This window comes from Rhamphochromis sp. 'chilingali' (genome assembly GCF_963969265.1).
Source record: "Rhamphochromis sp. 'chilingali' genome assembly, chromosome: 8".
Taxonomy (NCBI): domain Eukaryota; kingdom Metazoa; phylum Chordata; class Actinopteri; order Cichliformes; family Cichlidae; genus Rhamphochromis; species Rhamphochromis sp. 'chilingali'.
This window is the reverse complement of record NC_137935.1, coordinates 15,933,677-15,952,622: the sequence shown is the minus strand read 5'-3', so window position 1 is coordinate 15,952,622 and position 18,946 is coordinate 15,933,677. Positions and strand designations below refer to the sequence as shown.

At 43.0% G+C, this 18,946-nt stretch overlaps 1 protein-coding gene across 6 annotated transcripts in view; it reads right to left on the bottom strand.

The window, feature by feature from the left end:
• schip1 (schwannomin interacting protein 1) overlaps positions 1-18,946 on the bottom strand; it is a 239,999-nt gene that overhangs the window by 15,868 nt on the left and 205,185 nt on the right. Inside the window, exon 1 of one of the 6 annotated variants that reach the window (XM_080889901.1) lies at positions 18,164-18,387. The exons of 3 other annotated variants lie outside the window; for them this stretch is intronic. In XM_080889901.1, the coding sequence (XP_080746027.1) occupies positions 18,164-18,265 (102 nt within the window). In that variant the 5' untranslated portion in view covers positions 18,266-18,387. Of the gene's footprint in view, positions 1-2,114; positions 2,478-9,563; positions 9,877-18,163; positions 18,388-18,946 lie in introns of those variants that run through there. 2 more of the 6 variants (XM_080889903.1, XM_080889902.1) reach the window with 2 other exon arrangements.

Below are 18,946 nucleotides of genomic sequence, written 5' to 3'. Positions count from 1 at the left end.
GCTGCGTTATGAAATTTCTGTGTGATGGTGTGAATCCAAACGGGGATGACTTCACTCACATATATTTTCCAGGACTAACAGTGGGATGCTGCTGAACCCTCAGCTTTACAAACAGAAACAAGGCCAAAAAGTCCTCTGTGTGAGCCAGTTGTTATGACTGTGCTACATACTTTCACATTTCACACAGATGTTCTTGCAGGCTTAGAGTAAAACTGGATCAACTTGACTATATTTAAAATTTAAAATGTAACATCGAGGGGAAAATGCTCATTTCTATTTTTGCTTTCTTGCTTGTCTGCACTGTCTGTACCACTGTAATGTACAATTACAGTTCGAAAACAGTGAGTGCATGTCCAGCAGCTGGTAATCCATTACACAGCATAGCTACTTAGAAGCATATCTAAAGCAAAATAGCACATGAGATTTTGTAACCCCTAAATAAATCAAAGTGAACAAAGTGTCAAATCTTTGTGGTCTTCTTGGCATACAGTTATACAATGACTTTCTGAGGATGGCATCTGCTTTATGAGGACAGCTTTACACCCTGTAGGCTAAACTGACTGACTACTGGAAGAGCCTTCCCATCTACACGGCAGTGATATTCTCATCTCAGCAGCAGAGGAAGCGCACAGATTTCTTTAAATATCTCTAAAGAGGTGTGTGCTTGTGTGTGTAAGACTGTCTTCAATTCTCATGCTATCTGAGACCCGTCTGTCCAGGCAGTGGAACATTCCATACAGATAAGAGACCTGACCTTTGACCCCCCGTATAGTTCAGCTGCAGGTCAGTGCAAGGCTGCTCCTGTCACTCAGATTGGAAGGGAACAACTCAACAAGTGGCACTGGGCTACACATGAATGTTCATGTGGGGTAAAAGAGGTGGGGGAGGGTTTTGGTGGGAGAAAGGAAAAAAAGAAGGGGGGGGGGGGAGACTGACAAAGGGAGGCAGAAGAGATAAGGAGCATGAAGTGGGTTTGGACAGGACAATGGGTCCACCATGTGACACTAGAGCATTCTTTCAAGCAGAAGGGCCGAGTATTTGTAGAGCAAAGTGCAGCAGAGTTACAGAATAAAGTCCTGGTTACTCATACTGTTTTGTCATAACAGTGGCCCGAATACGTAAGTGCTTAAAAGCCCAAACTACATCAGCCTCGGTCTTTGAGCTGCATTCACAGCTGTGCACAACACGCAAAAGTGGATTAAATGGAAAGTTCAGCCATTTGGAATTTTTTTTAATTACTTTTCTTGCTGAAAATCAAATCAGAAGCTGAAACTCACTATCACGTCTCTGCTCAGTATGAAGGTGAGTTAGTTCACCGAGGAGACTGGGAACTAACAAAAACTATTAGCCCATTAGCTCTCTCTCTAGAGCAAATCCTTGAACTAGTGATGTCAGACTTACACAGTGCAGTGTTGCGTTGGACTATTTCTGAGCCAGTTGCAGTAAGAGACATTATTATATTATAAAGACATCAAAACACTCAAAGGATCCCTGAACTGAAATCTGTGGGAAAATTCCACCAAAGATCGAGGTGGAGGTTTAACTTTCAGGGCACATGAGCTTTTAAAAACTTTATTTTGGGCCTAAATCAGGAAAACGTTTGAAGCATTTTTATCAGATTTTAAGCAGATTCTGTAGTTTTTTTTCTCCCCATGACCATTAAAGTTAAATTAAGACCTCCAAATAACTTCCCAAATAAGTGCCTTTAAAGGTCTAGAATAACTTGGTGGAGTCACTTTATGAAGGCTTTTACTCACAGTGAGGTTAATGGGCCATCATGAAACGCACAATTTAGTGTATTCATTGGATTGGATTAAACAAATAAAACATTTCATACTGATTATAAATAAATTACAGATGGCTGCATTAGGAACTGAGTTAACTCCGAACTCTGTAGTAGCGCTTTTACACTTTGCATTAAGTTTGAACTTCTATTTTTGTCACAAAACAGAACAAAAGTATGTTCAGTGGTTTAAGTTGGCAGACACGAAGTAGAAGAAACCTCCAACATAACCACGGGGATGGATATTACCTAAAATAATCCACCTGCTGACTTCACACACTTTCAAATCATGCAATTAATGATCAAAATTTGATTCCATACTTTCTTTTACCTCTTTATAATCATCACTGAGGTAGAGACTGGAGGCTTGCCTGATGACATCATCCACCCCTCCACATACATCCGTTTTATCCAGTGCCTCCCTCATCCTTCTCTCCTTCTCCGTTTTCCTGTCTTTTCCCTTCTACGTCCCAGTCAGTAGGTTGTAGTCCACACTGACTCCTGAGCTTTAGTCCAGTCAAAATGCATCATAATCCCAGTCAACTGACCCCTATCTACTCCTCTACTGGTGTCTTCTCCTCGTCTTACCCTAACATGTTGTGACGCTGTTTCTCCTTCCCTGCACTTTCTGAATACTCTGCACGCTCGGTCTATAGGTTCATTCCGCCTCTCCCACAGGACTGAAAAAGCATAGTTGTCAGAGGTAAAGCCCCTTTAGACCCTCCCTACCTTCCACCCTCTGGCCAGGGCAGCCTCTCACAGCTCAGGACAGGAAAGAGAGAGAGAGAGCGAGGAGAGAAACTCAGACGGGTGTTTGTTTCATCTTCATGCCCTGACATGAGGACAGCAGCTGCTCACCACCAGTTTGAAAAGAGACACCTCAGCGATGGGACAGGGATATCCGCAGTATGTGTGTGTAGGGGACTGTGCTCGCCCATGTGTGTTTTCGATGGTTTTTGTTGTGTCTAAAAGCCCTCCTGGACGTCATCTCTCGCTCTTTATATTTCTTCCCAGTCTGTCCCACATAGGATTTCTGCGTATGATAAAACTTTGCAAATCAGACTATACACTGAAGGTGAATGAATGTTTAAGAGTGAGCATATGTAACAGAGAAGGTGGTGTACTCCCTTCCTGCTAAGGTAAAAATAGTGCCTGGTCCAGACTCCAAAGCCAGCAAACCCCACACCCCCGGCCAGCTAAATAAACCCTGACAGAGCACAATAGACCATTAGTCTGGCACACAAGCACACACACAGTCACTCACTCACTCATACACACAAAGATTGCTTGTGCCTTGTATCGGTGACTTACAATTTCAATCTGAGCTCTCCATGGTGTGTAATGATCTCATCTTTGTGAGACGTTATTGACCCGTGACTCATATATTTGTCATAGCCGCCCAGACAGAAAATTATATCCAGATATGGCTGCAGCTTCACACTGCAGGGAACATGACTTCACACAAACACACGCAGTCACACACACACCGTCAGCTGATTACACAGAAAAATGGCCGGTACGACAAGAACTTAGAATGACAAATCTGGTACTCACTTATATTTTTACTTCATAATGACGAAATGTCAGCACATCTCTGACAGATTACAACTGATGTTATTGTTTTTACTCCTTCCTGTTAAAATTTTCAGGCACAATGCATTCAATACACAGTTGTATTTTAGAGGTTTGTTTTATTTTATTTAATGGAAAACAAGATACATCAAACTTTGTATTTCCAAAGTTGGAAATCTGAAATATCCCAGAAGTGAAAGGTATTTTACACATGCAATGTTACCTTGTAACATGTGTGCTGCTTCTCGTATACTCTATAAGGCCTTCCCAGGCCACGAGGATCATTTCCAGTAGTTAGTGTACTAGATGAGAAATAAGATAACTTGGATAGATTTCCAGCCTGATTGAAGGTGGAGGGTGTTAGCTAGCTAGAGGGTGTATCAAACAGCATTAGTGACCATGCAGGATCCAGTGCCATCCTTAGTTACCTTCAGAATCTGTATGAAATGAGGGTCATCTCAAGGGCACAATTGCCCAGGACCCTCAGCAGGTTGGGGGGAAGATCATAATGACCATTTGCTCCATCTGACATTGTAATTTGAACCTTTTTCCTCACAATTCAAGGTAACTTTTTGTTTTGTTTACTGTATTTCATGTTTTGTGTGTACTGGATTATACGTACTCTAATCTTTCAAACATTCTTTGTAATTCATGTGGGAAAACAGCTTAAGATATTCACGATATATTTGCAGCAGTATTTTAAAATCATTATTACGTATTAGGAACAACAAGTGAAACTATGGTACCCTTAAAAGCTTTGTATAATTAGACAAGCTAACCCTGATCTCAAACAGAGTAGACATGAAAGTTAAATAGAGGTTTTTTTTTATTTTTGAAGCATTAAACCACCGCCTACAGGTGGCTTCAGATGATGTATCACGCTAAACAGTGAGGGATCTAAATGAAAGACAAGGATATCAGATAAGAAATAAAATACCCAGCCAAGGACAAAGGGGGACACGAGGATTGTGAGGAGAAGACGAGAGGGAGGAGAATGCCAAGTGGTACTGATGAACATGAGTCACATTCATCTGTTTCTCTGCTCAGAGTGAGAGAGCGCGCAGATGAGAATAACACGAGAAAAAATATCAAAGAGGAAGACAGTTGGGGAATAATGCAATTGGATGATAACATCAAAGAGCTTTTGATTTGAACGAACACACACACACACACACACACACACACACACACACACACACACACACACACACACACACACACACACACGCAGAAGGGTTAAGTGGAAAAAATAGGAAGTGGATTTGATTCAGTGTTGATCCCTGTGGATTATGGGCAGAGTACAGCGAATTGTCTGGCTGTCTCCTGAATCCACCCACACTGGGGTGCTGCTGGGGACAATACATGCAACACACACATACATGCGCAGGCTGATAAAGCCAGTGGTAGCCGTCAGCGAGAGCGGCCTGTTTGGAGTTAGAGGGTGGGGCAGAGTTTGCCCCGCTGGATCTCGACTTCATTACTGAGGCTGACTTCATCGTGAAGGTGAAGTCACTGCTGATTCAAGTGTGATAGGAGGCTGGGGAGGAATTGGTTACCTGGTCTACCTAGTCAAAGGAGGCAAACAAACGCACATCCACTCACTAGTGCAAACATTCCCTACTGACAGTTCAAAGGCGAAGTGAACTGTGGGTACTTTAAGCTACATTTAGGACACACACACGAGGCTGCACACATGCAAGTTAGTTCTTCTAGTATAGGTGATGACTTGACTTTATGGTCAGCTGTGAGAGCGAGTATGAAAGACAGAGAGACACATACACACACAGAAAGGCTTATTGTTCCAAGTGAACAGAGGGTGACTGTGGGAGAGGGTTCCTGGCACCTCCTGTACGCCTGGGATCCAAGGCCAGTGGCGCTATGTGTGTTTCTGTACTTGTATATCTATCTTTGTGAGGACCAATACAGAATTGAGAACTTAGGGGTGAGGACACTTGCAGGAAGTGAGGACAGTCTGGTTGCTCGTCATTTTCTGACACACTTCACAAGGTGTGTTGAAGGGGTAAGACCTGGCTTTAGGATAAAGGTTTAGCTTTAGGAAATACATAATATTCCAATGTCCTCACAAAGATAATAGTAACAAACGCATGCCTGTGCACATGCTGTAGAATCACATCTTTACTGTTTATCATCTTTCTAATATCTGTATGTCATTATCATACCAGTTTTACTGACACGTTTGAAAGTAACGCCACATATTCTCATCTGATCTTATTTTGGAAAGAGGAGGAAAAGAATGGGGTCTGCTACCATAGCAACGTGGTAAGAATTTCTCCATGGTGATGCTCTGTGTTCCAAACAAATTGGGCTGTGAAAGGAACACAGGGCAGCCCATCGGGAAGTCTGCAAAACTCACACTGAGGCATGCTTTTGAGGGAGCTCCAATTCTGGTAAATTGCACAACATTAAACATACTGTTAGAGTGATGTTAAGGAACTCAAAACTCATGCAATCCCAGGCACATACATCATGATGCAATGCAATTAATCCAAAAATGATACGGTCTGGGTGTCTTTTAGGGAAAGAAATGCTCTTATTTTCCCTTCTGATCTTCCTGTCCATATAGGCAAGGGAATATGAGTTATGAGTTTTATGTTAATAATACGATATGCACAAAAGTTTTTAGTATTTTTTTCAATATAATTTCATAACATTTCCCTTTTATGTGTTGGCTCTGTCCTGAGTTTAGTGTGACCTACAGTATAACCTGCCAAAACAGTGGTGTATTTAGGTCAGCCAGATAAATCGAAAGGTATTTCAAGGGCCACATGCAACCTAATTTGATCTCAAGTGGGCCACACAAGTAAAACCTCCACACGGGCTACAAAGAAAAGGTCTGAAAACGTCCACATCCAAAAATCCAAAACACATGATGAAGAGCTCGACACGTCTTAGGAAAAACAAATGAAGTTTTGAACTATCAGTGTCAGTTTTTCCACATTACAAAGAAACACTGTGCTTGTGAATCAAATAAATATATCAGGACCACATCTTGGCTTGGGTAATTACGACATTACCCCATGGGGGATGTTTGTCAGCAAGAAGGCTTTAAAACCGACAATGACTCAGACCTCTGCTTTGCACCAAAATGCATCTAAAGTCCAAAAGTTAAGCCTTATTTACTTATTTACTGGACTTAGGGCCAGTACTGCTAAAGGACTGATTAAAAAATAAATCAGAAACATGCCCAACAAGCAACATGAGCACTGGAAAGAAGTTGTACAGCATCACATGCTTGTGCATTAAGTTTGAAAAGCTTGAAAAGAAGCACATAAAGCTCAAGTTAGTATTAGCAGAGAAAAGGGAATAAGTTTAAATACATATGTTTATCTCTGTGTAAACTTATGCCTTTCACTTACGTTATACAAACATAATGTATTAAGGTCTATGGCCTAGTGTACTATGGAAAACAATATTGACAGTAATTCCATAGATTTTTGCTTATTGCACCAACTTATCGATTGGTTCTGTCAGGCTGGAATGATCTACCAGTGCGATCTACGGCACTGTACTCTCATTTATAATTCATTAGGCCACACCTCATATACAGTTACACTTGAACTCTCTCCATCGTTTTCCAGTCAAGCTTGGAAAACTGCATGAGCTCATGTAGCCCCAACATAAATATACATATGTACATACAAATACTACGCGTAGGAGTACTCAGCATTCATGTGTGTCCCCCCACACCTCCAGGCCTTGGCAAGCTGACAATATTCCTCCAGCCCAGGATGACACACTGTGGCCAAGCTGATAAACCTCCCCATCACCCTTCACCCTACTGGTTATTGCTGCTGCTGCTGACAGCAATACGGCGCTGCGAGATTTATAGATTTACACGAGAATCTGAAAACAGGGCGGCATACCGAGACCTCAGACTCGAGTAAACACACAGAGGGTCTGCGTGCTTTTGGCTCACTTAAACACTTAATGAAATGAAGTGCAGCACAGAGATAAAGGAGATCTAGCAGATGATTGGTTATTAAAGAGACAATGTTTTCCTCTTTTTGTACTTTAAACTAACTAGAACCTTAATCGATTGATGGCTTCAGATGACTGCGGGTTAAATGGCTGCTTTTCTTGTTCTCCCAGGGTCAGCCTGCCTCCTAATTGGCTAATGGTATCAGACATTAAGTGGGAGCTTGCCTGATATGGTATGTGGGGAATACAAAGGGAAGAAAAGAGGATTTAAACTGCTAACCTCCAAACACAGAGGACCACACCTTATTTAAAGCAGGACAAAACACTGATGCTGATCTTAAAAAAAGAGATGGGCACATACATGGCCACACTGACCTCTCTCTATTTTCCACTTCATCTACTCTCTGACAATTTTATGTCACATCACACCCCTCACTCTTTCCTTCTCTTCAATCCTGTCTCGCCATTGCCCTTTGCTACTTACCAACCCTCTGTGTGTGTGTGTGTGTGTTATTCTGTGTGTGTGAGGGGCGCTGTCTGCCTGCTGGTTGCCAGGTTACCAGTCTAATTGAGAGGCCTCTAGAGAGTAGCTGTTATCAGAAGAGCTTGAACCTCTTCTTCCGCTTACCGCTCGAATTCTTTCTCTTATTTTCTCCATCTCGCTCTTTTCCAGTATTTTTGCCACATTAAAGCCATCTCTGCTTTTAACTTTTTTAACATCTCCTTAATTTTCCCTTCCTCTTTACTGGAGATGATTATGATTATTTTTTTTCATGTGTATTATCTATTATAGTTGCCTTGGAAGACTGTTCGTCATTGCTGTCTGCACACTTCTTATTGGACTTTGCTCAGCCAGAGGTGTCAATTTTCTTACTGTTTCATCTCTGTCTTTCATCTGTCATCTCCACTATCCCTTTGGCGTCTCTGGTTATCTTGTGCTCTTTCCTTCATTCCTGCCATTTCTCAGTCACTCAATCGAGCCTTTATCTGCCACAAACATGGCAGGAAATCCTTATCCCATTACACAACTGCTCCCTAACCCAACACGAGCGCAAATCCACCCTCCTGACACGCAAATACTGATATGTGGAGGACGCATAGGGAATAATACAAATATTATATCTTTTTAAGGGCAGTTTATTGATTCCATAAGATAATCTTAAGAATACAGAGCACTTGCATGAAACAGCCAAGAGATCAGACTGCACAAATGTGGATAATTGTAGAGACTTGAGCATTTGGGAACTGTTAATAACCCGCTTGGGAGTACGCTTGATCAACTCAGCTGAAGGTTTCATGCAAGTGAATTTGAGCTAAATGCAAAATGTTGCGGTTAAAGGACAGAATATGGAGTTTTCATCTTGAAGTTCCATATTACATGTTGATGAAACACTTTAAGTACACCCACAAGGCCCATCCATCTCTCTGGGACTCTCTGCACTTGTTTCTTCTCATCAAAGAAGCTCCATCTTTTCCTTCCTCGCAGCCTCCCCCGGCATATCCCCTCATTTCTTGTGCCTTTCATCTACCTCTCTGCTTGTTTCCACTCTCCATCTTCACTGCATTGCAGATTTTCTTCCTGAGAAGAGCTGGTTATAGAAAACCGGATGCACAGCTGTGATGTGATGCTTGCCTTTAATCACAGATGCTTCATTTCTCCCAATTCTTAGTTAGATAAAGTGGGACACTGCTGTCACATGTCCCACCAGGGTCACCCACACGGCCATAAACATGAATCCACACACAATCACACCCTCCACGCATTATCATTTAAATATTTATCACAATGTTTTCTGCACCATACAACGAATATTGTTGCGCCGCTATATGAATCTCACAGCTTTGAAAATCCTTTACAGCGGCTAGTTGTGAGAATATAAACTTGCAGTTCCATGCAAAACTCATGCTTCCATGTTATGGGGGTTGTATGACGAGGAGGTGGATGGGAGTTAGGACATTATTCCCTGGAGTCAAGTTCTCTCTTAGCAACCAGACAGCCATCAGATTCACAACACAATCACGTAACTGCAAAAGACAGAGCAACACTCCCACACAGGTCTGAGTCTCAGTAGTGACACACAAGTCCTGCACATGTGTGCTGAGTGTCCTATTTTCAAATGTGACATTTAAAGCTTCACTGTAGGGAAAACTTACGATTTATAAAACGCTACACGTAACAAAATAAAAAGAATCATCATCAATTTGCGCCTGTAAGACTGCCAGCTGAAGCACAGCAATGTTTGTTGTGTCATTTTGGTCAGACAAATACCTGGTACGAACAGTTTTCCTGGTGGACCATCCTTCACAGCATCCTAGAGCGGAGCTGCCTGAGCTGGAGGAACAGGAGCGGGACTGGGATAAGATTCCCAGCCCTGCAGTGGTATTCCAACGGAGAAGAGAGGAGCGATCCCACTCAGCGTTTGATCCAAACTCAGAAAAATCTGTCACTACCACTGCTTGCCTCTCGTTGTCAGTCAGTTCAGTCTTCACCCTCTGCTTTTCTGTCTCTTTATGCTTGTTTTCTGCTCTGTCTGTTTGTTAACAGAAAAGGGCAGGGTCTGATCGCTGCTTCCCCAAAGCTGAAAGAGGGAGGGGAGTGAGAGACTGGAGGAGGGGTGTGAGAATAAGAGAGGGAGGGAAAGACGCTGTGAAAAGCAGAGTACACTCCCGCTCGCCTTTCTCTGTCTGCTTTGGACTGAAAAGGGGGAGGAGCTGTGGGGCTGAATGTATGCCCAGTGGGGAGAGGGGATTGTGGAAAAGGGATGAGGGAGGGTGCGGGTGGTGTGGGTCTGGGCCAGGATGTCATTCAGCTGTTTTATATAAAGTCATACCAGATACGGAAAGCGGACCAAAGACAAGGGCAGTGGAGAGACTTTCATTCCTTAACCTTTATCTTAATCTGCATGTGTGTTGCACAAAGTGGCACCGAATAAAAGCTCAACCTGAAATGTGTTGTAATCAGAAAGTATGCGAAAGCTGAAAGTATCAAAAGCTGGCACTGAATGTTTGAAAAGACACAAATCATTCACTTATTTAGTTATTCCTCCCCAAACATTCCTTATTTAAAGTGAAGCAGTGTGTCTCTCGCTTAATTTATGCACACGTTTTTGTGACTTTTGCCTCACTGTGTGAAAGTATACATGTTCATCTTCAGCTTCCCTTCATTGTCATTCTCTCCCTCGTTGTAAGATTATAATCCCACAGTGGCAGATGGCCGGTCTATAATCCACATGCAGGTCAACCTCCTCAGATAATCTCTACCTTCTCTATCTCCATCTATTTGTTTTTAATTCCAGTGAGATGGATGTGTTCTTCTCGTTTTTTTACTGTAACCCCACTTTTATTTACTTTAAAATGACTGCACAAACACTCTAAAATAGTCATTTTAAGCTTTAAACTACACAAACCAGCATACTGAAGCTACAGAACTGTTTGGACTCTACAGTAAGTATCTGCTTTCTTCCATTATAAACATTCCCATCAGAGGAAGTGGAAAAACTTCCAACAGCGGTTTGGAGGATGTGAGATTCTCATGCCGTTGCAACATGCATCTGTTTCAAGTTTCATGTTTGTCTTTTGTGGGAAGGTAGCTAGCCACTCACTAACCCTGTTATCTCATCCGTCCTCCAGGCCAAATCTCTCTATCCGATATTGATCTTTGTTGGGTGACGCTGCTTTTCCGATAAGACCACTCTTGGGTTTAATGACCTGGATGTGGATCGATGAACTCCCTGCTCTGATCTCGCTGCTCAAGCCTGCGCATCATTGGCTCTGGGTTAGCTTTCTGCACGGTGCCCAGCTGGGGAGGGCTGGGGAGGGCTGGAAGAGCGCCCATACTGTGACACTCACCGATGATATAATTATCTTTGTATGATAAACCTGTTTTTTTCTCATAGAATACCAAATGGGTCTCATAAAAGCACTTTTAAGCTTACAAGCATGCATTAAACAAGCTCAAAGTGGCTAAATATGAAGAGGGTCAGGACATCCCAAATTATAGTGTATAGTACAGCTTCCAGATGTGCATTAAAGCAAACAACTTTAAGCTGTTATACAATTCAAAAGAGTGGAAAAAAAGATATAGAAATGTGCTCAATGTGCAGCTGTAATGAAACCCAGGCAGTTTTTGGTGTGCATTTGGGCATAAACGTATTTATTTGTGCTCTTAGGCTGGCAATTATAACAGTCTGTGTGGAGACTGGCTTGCTTTTTGGAGTCAGCTTTAAAGTACAATGTTCAGCACACAGATTCATTTTTCAGCCCTAGAATAGGTTGCAGCTTGATCAGAACTTTATAAAAACTGAACAGCTATTGTAGGTTTGCTTTGGTAGTTACTTTCTGCCCTGTAGCAATAAATAAATAAATATATAAAGAAATAAAAATAAAAATCAGTAAAATATATTTAAATTTAGAAGAATTGTTTTGAACCGATGGATGGATGCATGGGTGGATGGATGGATGGGTGGATGGATGGATGGATGCATGGGTGGATGGATGGATGGATACATGGGTGGATGGATGATGCTCCCATGACGCTTGTCAGAATTTGAACTTCTCTCTCACCGACTTTTGTATAACATATTCATTTTAAGTGAAACCATGAGTGCGAGCCTATGTTTAGGCTCCACAGGTAAAGAACATCAGCATGAAACAACTTCCCACAAGCAATGAGTCAATGACTTGATTCAGTCCAGTATGTGGAGCCTCAAGATGCTCTTGTGTTTTCCAATACAGATGTAGTCATTTCACTCTCTGTTGCACAAGTATATGCATCCAGCCAACACTACAAAGCAGTGAAACAACTTTGATGTCCAACATCACGAGCCTAGCTTTGATAGAGGAATCCACAGCCACCCCCTTTCCCCTCCTCTGTCACCATGGCAGCAGTCTGTCTGAAGACACCCCCCACTGACCTTCACAGGGTTGTCAAGGTTACAATCTGAGTCACAGCACAGGTGGAGACGGAGAGAGCATCTCTTTATTCACACCAAGAAAAGAAACAATATCAGACTCCATCCAGACTGCACACTGTGAAGACCCCCACTCTCAAATTACACACACAATTATATACACAGAGAGTAACAAGCACACAGAACAAACAAAGTTTTAAAAAGCTGTGATTATGTAAGTGACCTAAAACACCACAAAGAAAACCCAGAACAAAAATTATTAACTTGAGTCGGGCAGACTGCAGTTTTGCCTCCCACTCACTGGCCACGTTATGAGATGCTAAAACTAACTCACTGGATCTCCACCAGCAGTGACTTTCTGCTAAAATACAATAGCTGCCTGCTGATTCTAATGTAAACTCTAACAGTCATATGTAATTTATGCCTGCACAGAGCAGAGGGAATTGCTGTTGTGTGTGCCACTTGCTGCGAGAGTATGTTGTGTACACTGAGGACTCTTCGCTCATTCTTCTTTTCCTCATCTCATTTTGCACATCAAAACAACACTTGTGTGTGTGTGTGTGTGTATTTAGCTTTGCGATGTGGGCATATCTGTACAGGAAAACAGCAGGAGTGAATACTTCATCATAAGTAAATGATCACTGAGTGAATAATACTGCTGTTCATTCTTCTGTAACTAGTGGGATACAGAGCGGACAGGAAGTGGTGCTGTAGGTGGGAAATAATGTCCCGTAACACTCTGCAGAGCTCATGGAAAATACATGAGTCTCAAGCACGCTATGACACCTCCTCTCTTTCTCCGACAAACAGCTTGTCCTCTCTCTTTTTATCTGCTGTGCCATCTACCCCTCCTTCCTCTCTGTCTTTGGCCTTTCAGCATAACTACATTTGATTTCTTTTGCCACTTTTCTCCATCTTCCCCCTCATTTCCCCCTAGTGCTCCTTCTCTGCTACCCCCCCTCGCCCCCTCCCTCTGGCTCAGCGGGAAGAGAGGAGCACAGATGCTTTTAGCGAGCTGACATTTTGTGCCAGTGTAAAAACACTGCATAGCAAAGCAGGTTGGCTCAGTGTGAGGGCCAGATTCTGGCGGTAATGAGCTCACTCTGACAGGGAGGAACTGATGTGGAAGGCCAAGGAGTGCGTGTGTGTGTGTGTGTGGACGACCAGCCACTAGAGGTTGTTCTAATGAGGACTCTATGCCTACGGTTTGTGGTGGAAAGACAGGGCCTGCTGTGATCACTAGCCTGTATTAATATTTGCCTTGCATTTTTAAAGGCGCATCAGTGCATTAACATTCAAATACCAGCGAACTAAATGACTAACTGACCACCAGTTACACTTGTGCAATGATGAAGTCCATTATGAAACAGCAGTTGTGAGTCACAGAGAATAACAAGCAGCTGAGACAGAACTATGGCATGGTATGTCTCCTTGGCAGCAGATAGAAAATGGCAAAAGCAAAAAAGATGGCTTGAAAACACAGAAAAGAACAGATTTTCTAACCTCCCTCTCTTAAGGGTGTGTGCAAAATAGTCTAGAATAAATATGGGGGAGGGGGGCAGACCAAACTGAACATTACTAACTAGTCCAGACTAGTTAGTAATGTTCAGTTTGGTCTTCTGGAGGTAGTTCTTCACTAAGAGCATATCGTTACTATGATTTGGGTTGTTGTTGTGTTAGAGGACAATGTTTCCCAGTGTTTCCCTGTGGAGATCTTTTCATCTCATCTGACCAATCTATTATTTTAATAATAATAATAATAATAATAATGGATTGCATTTATATAGCACTTTTCAAGACCCACAAAGCGCTTTACAATTCCACTATTCATTCATTCTCACACTGGTGGAGGCAGCTACTGTTGTAGCCATAGCTTCCCTGGGGCAGACTGACAGAAGTGAGGCTGCCATATTGTGCCATCGGCCCCTCTGGCCATCACCGGTAGGTGAAGTGTCTTCACCTACTGGTGACCAAGATTGTCCGAGCCGGGGCTCGAACCGGCAACCTTCCAATTACAAGACAAATTGCCAACTCTTGAGCCACGATCGCCCTCGTCTGAAAACAGCTGCAAATAATTGTCTCAGCCATTTAGCTCGATTAATTCCTATTGATTGATGACTACCTCACTCTAGACCAGTGATGAACTCATTTACATTGTGGGCCACATACAGCCCACTTTGATTATAATAATAATGGATTGGATTTATATAGCGCTTTTCAAGGCACCCAAAGCGCTTTACAATGCCACTATTCATTCACTCTCACATTCACACACTGGTGGAGGCAAGCTACAGTTGTAGCCACAGCTGCCCTGGGGCAGACTGACAGAAGCGAGGCTGCCATATCGCGCCATCGGCCCCTCTGGCCAACACCAGTAGGGTAAAGTGTCTTGCCCAAGGACACAACGACCAGGACAGAGAGCCCGGGGATCGAACCAGCGACCTTCCGGTTACAGATACCCTTCCCAACCCCCTGAGCCACAGTCGCCCCAATGTGGTGGCGACTAACCAACCGGACACAGTAGTGGTAGACAAGCGGAGGAAGACGGCCGTAGTGATAGACGTAGCGATACTGAATGACAGCAACATCAGGAAGAAGGAACATGAGAAGCTGGAGAAGTACCCAGGGCTCAGAGAAGAGCTCGAGAAGATGTGGAGGGTGAAGGTAACAGTGGTCCCAGTGGTAATCAGAGCGCTCGGTGCAGTGACCCTCAAGCTAGGCAAGTGGCTCCAGCAGATCCCAGGGACAACATCTGAGATTTCTGTCCAGAAGAGCGCAGTCCTGGGAACAGCAAAGACACTGCGCAGGACCCTCAAGCTCCCAGGCCTCTGGTGGAGGACCCGAGCTTGAAGGATAGACCACTTACAGGGGTGAGAGAGGCCACATTGGAGTCACATCTGATGCCTAGCGCCAATTTGTGTTCCTGGCCTTATGTTTGACACCCCTGCTCTAGATCTATTGTAGCCAGCTTTGCCATAATCCAATTACAAAGTAAACATGCTCTCTGTGAATCTCTCCAGTCAGTCAGTCACTCTGGAGTTTGAATGAGTGAATATCCTAGCAGGATACACCCCGGATGTCTCATTGGCCCATCACAGAAACACAAACAACCACACACTGTCATACTCACACCCACTGCCAATTTGAGTCTACCTGACGAGCATGTCCTTGAAAAACCATCCTGAAACCAAGAACGTCCTGGCTGTGAGGTGACAGCGCTAACCACTGCACTGCTGTAATGTACACTGGAAAAGCATAAATGTCCAAACCTTCCCCCACTTTTAGCTACTGATTTTCTACTTGCCTCTGTCTTGGCTGATGATGTTTACTGTTGGTTGGAGCAATTAAAAAAAGCATTATAAAGAGGTCATCTTTTGCTTTAGGGACACCACAGGCTCAAACTTTATTTTTGTTCTTTGTTTTAACTTCACAACCTTCACAATGAAGTGTTTAATTAGAAAATTATCAGCAGGTCAGTCATTAGCTGCAGCCCTCCCTTAATCTGATGAAATGTTTTTTTTTTTTGCTGTCGGTATGTGAAGGGATGAAAATGTTCTGTGCTCTCCAGCAACAGATGAAGATCTCAGCATGGCCTGGCACAATATCTCTTTCTCTGTCTCTCACATGAACAGACTAACAGCTTAGATAACACACAGCCATGGAGACAGAAAACCTCTTTTTTAAAATCTGCCTCTTTCTGCAGACGTGAATAAACACGTTTCGTATTTTTAGACTTCGTTTACAGCCCACATCTCTACCTCTTACACATGCACACATACACCCAAGCACACGCTCTATAATTAGGAGCAGAGAAGACCAGTGTTTCATGTTTCAGCTCCACCCATGTAAATGCACAGAAACACAGGCTACTACGTGTCTCTTTGTATATGTGCATCCATCTCTGACCAGAGATGGATAGGTGATGGATAGGAGTTTTCAATCCTTTACTGGGAGCAAAACACCCTCTTTTCTTAAAGCAAACCTTGTTTTTTTTTTTTTGTTTTTTGTTTTTTATCTCCGTCAGCCCTGTTTTTACTTATACAGCCAGCCTGTGTGTAGTGTATGTGTGTACTCGGCTCAGCTCTGAAGTGGCTGTGTTGTATGCATTCTGACACAAAGCTATGACATTGGAGGCCATCTCCTCGCTGCTACATAAACCTCTATTTCCTCCACAGCACGCTCTGCCACTCACAGCCTGCGCCTCTCTTTGATAGTTTTCATATAGGGTGGAGAGGGGGAACCAAGCAAGGAGGGGGGAAATGGTGTCCTGCTGTTACTTTGGCTGTGTGAAAACATTAGGCTATAATGCCTCCTGACAGCTAGAGGAAGAAAACAATTAGCTTGGAATGGGAGTGGGAACAGTAGTGAAGGACAGGGGACGTTTTAAACGGCGAGGGAAAGGGGAGAAGGTGAAGATTTGCAGCAGTGTAGTAAAACGAGTCAGAGCCTAAGCTGACTTCCATGCCGGATAGGATATAACACATGCTGAAGAGAGGTTTTGACTTTGCATTTTATCCACCTTTCTCACACTGTGGTGAGTCACGAGTGAGTAAATCAGTGGAAGGGTGTGCTCGCGTGAGCTTTTGTGAGTTCATCAGTGTGAGACAGAAGAGGCAGAGGAATGTGTAGCTGTAGGCTGTGAATTTCCACCTAAAAGTGCCATTTATCTCCAGTCACAGCGGTGCCTCTGTCTAGTTCCTGCTTGCTCGCCTGGGTGACATCACTCTCTGGATCATCAACCAAACTGGTAGTGCTTCCACTTTAAGTACCCAGATGGGATGCCCGTCTCTGTCAGTTTAGCCACATCTATACTATCACAGTATTGTTATAAATACACATAGGTGGTGTTTTTGTGTCAGTTTACTGGTTCTGTGGAGATGTTATCAGGCAGCTCATTAAGCTGTACTTTGACACCAGACAAGAGCAGTTTAGGCACCACTCCCATGCATGCCGTCTAAGAAACTTGAACTTAGTAACGTGTGGTTTATCTCCGATGTTTGTGTTGCCTTTGTGCGTAGACTTTGCAGGTAGATAAATCTAAGCAGCAAAACATCTGATTTTGGTATACCAGACTAACTAAACTGTCAAACTGACTTCACTTATTCACCGGTCGTTGGATGTTTGAGGGTGTGGGGTCAGTGTGGGCCTACTCAGTAGACAGTCGGCCAAGAGGCACATTAGGATGAATGAACAAGCTGAATCACCATTAGTGTTAGAGCTAACTGACTGACTGTTCTTGTGAATCACTGATTTTTACCCATTTAAGGTACTTTATTCTTGTGTTTTGCTTCTGTCAGCTTCCCTTCCTCTTTCACCAGGAAAAAATAGAAGAAAAAGAAACAGCCCACTGATAACACAGGTGAAATGCATTAACCGTCTGCACTTTATCTCAGTCTTTTATTCTGTGTTTACAGAGCAGACAGAAGACGTGGTTATCCAGAGGCAACATAAAGCTTTTGATTGCCTGGCTTTTTGTCGTGGCTAGTTCTTTTAGCAGGGCTTTGTGTCTCACAAAACTTTCTCTGCCCCTTCATTCAAAGCAGCTGTATGGTGCAAACATTTGCTTATTTAAAACAGAATTCAAACACACGTGTGCAGCACATTGTGTTTTGACCAAAAAAAAGGGGCAACAAAGAAGGCAGCATGAACCTGCTCTTTGTTAAAGGGTCACAACTTCATTCAAAGGAAAATGAGATCTATGGATGTGCATCTGGTTCTGTTCTGGTTCTATACTCAAAATATTGAACTTTTTGAGCAACGCACAAAGTCAAAAAACAACATCTCCCAGCAGAAGTATGTCGTGCACTCAGTTATAAATACACTTAAAGCTGCTTTCCAAACAACTCATTCAACTTTGTGCATGAAAGATTTGTTTCCACATCACAATGTATAAACACGGAAAAGTCTGAGAAGCTGGAAACAGAGCACACTTTTACAAACTGATCACATTCTTCTTTACCTGAGTTAAATGCCCGACTTGCTGTGAGGAATCCAAGGTTAAGCTGAGATGAAAAATATTCCACGGAAAAAAAAGAAAGAAAAAAGGAAAAAAAAAAAGCATCTGCCAGCACTGGCAGACTTTCAGGATACTATGAGAATACAAATATATCCTTTGATATGATTTAGTGAGCTGAGTTTGTGCATGTGTGGACTGACAGGAGACAGAAGACTGCTTTACTTTAAAGCACAGACAGTGCAGTGAGTTGTATAATGAGTGAGTGTGTGTACGAGCTTTGGTGTGTGGAGGGTTGGGCATGTTTCAGCGGGTATCTGCACATGGACACACACTCAAACACAGTGCTGGAGCAGTGTTAAGCCATGGAGGCTGAACCAGACACTAGTGCTCCACCACGAGTTCTCTACACCTGGTTAGAGCCATGCCCCCAATCTCTAAAGTTTCCTCCAACTCATTTACATATTAACCATTTTTTATCCTTTCCTATTTGGGCTGCCTCCATTTTTATTCAAACCACAATTCTGGACTTATGCACATCCTATGAGCTCCTGTTCACTTTGACAGGTTCTTGCTTATTACAGCTATCGCTCATTTCAGGCCTCACCGATTTGTTTCCCCCATTCAAGACGTAACTCTAGTGCAACCTCTTTATACAGATTGTTTGTACCTATTTATAGCCTTTATAAATGTGCTCGTGACTTCCCAAACCCTGCAATTTCTTTAGTCTTTTACCCGCCGCCTCTCTCCCTCTATACGTGGCACAGTCTGAGTTGTGGGTGAAGGTAG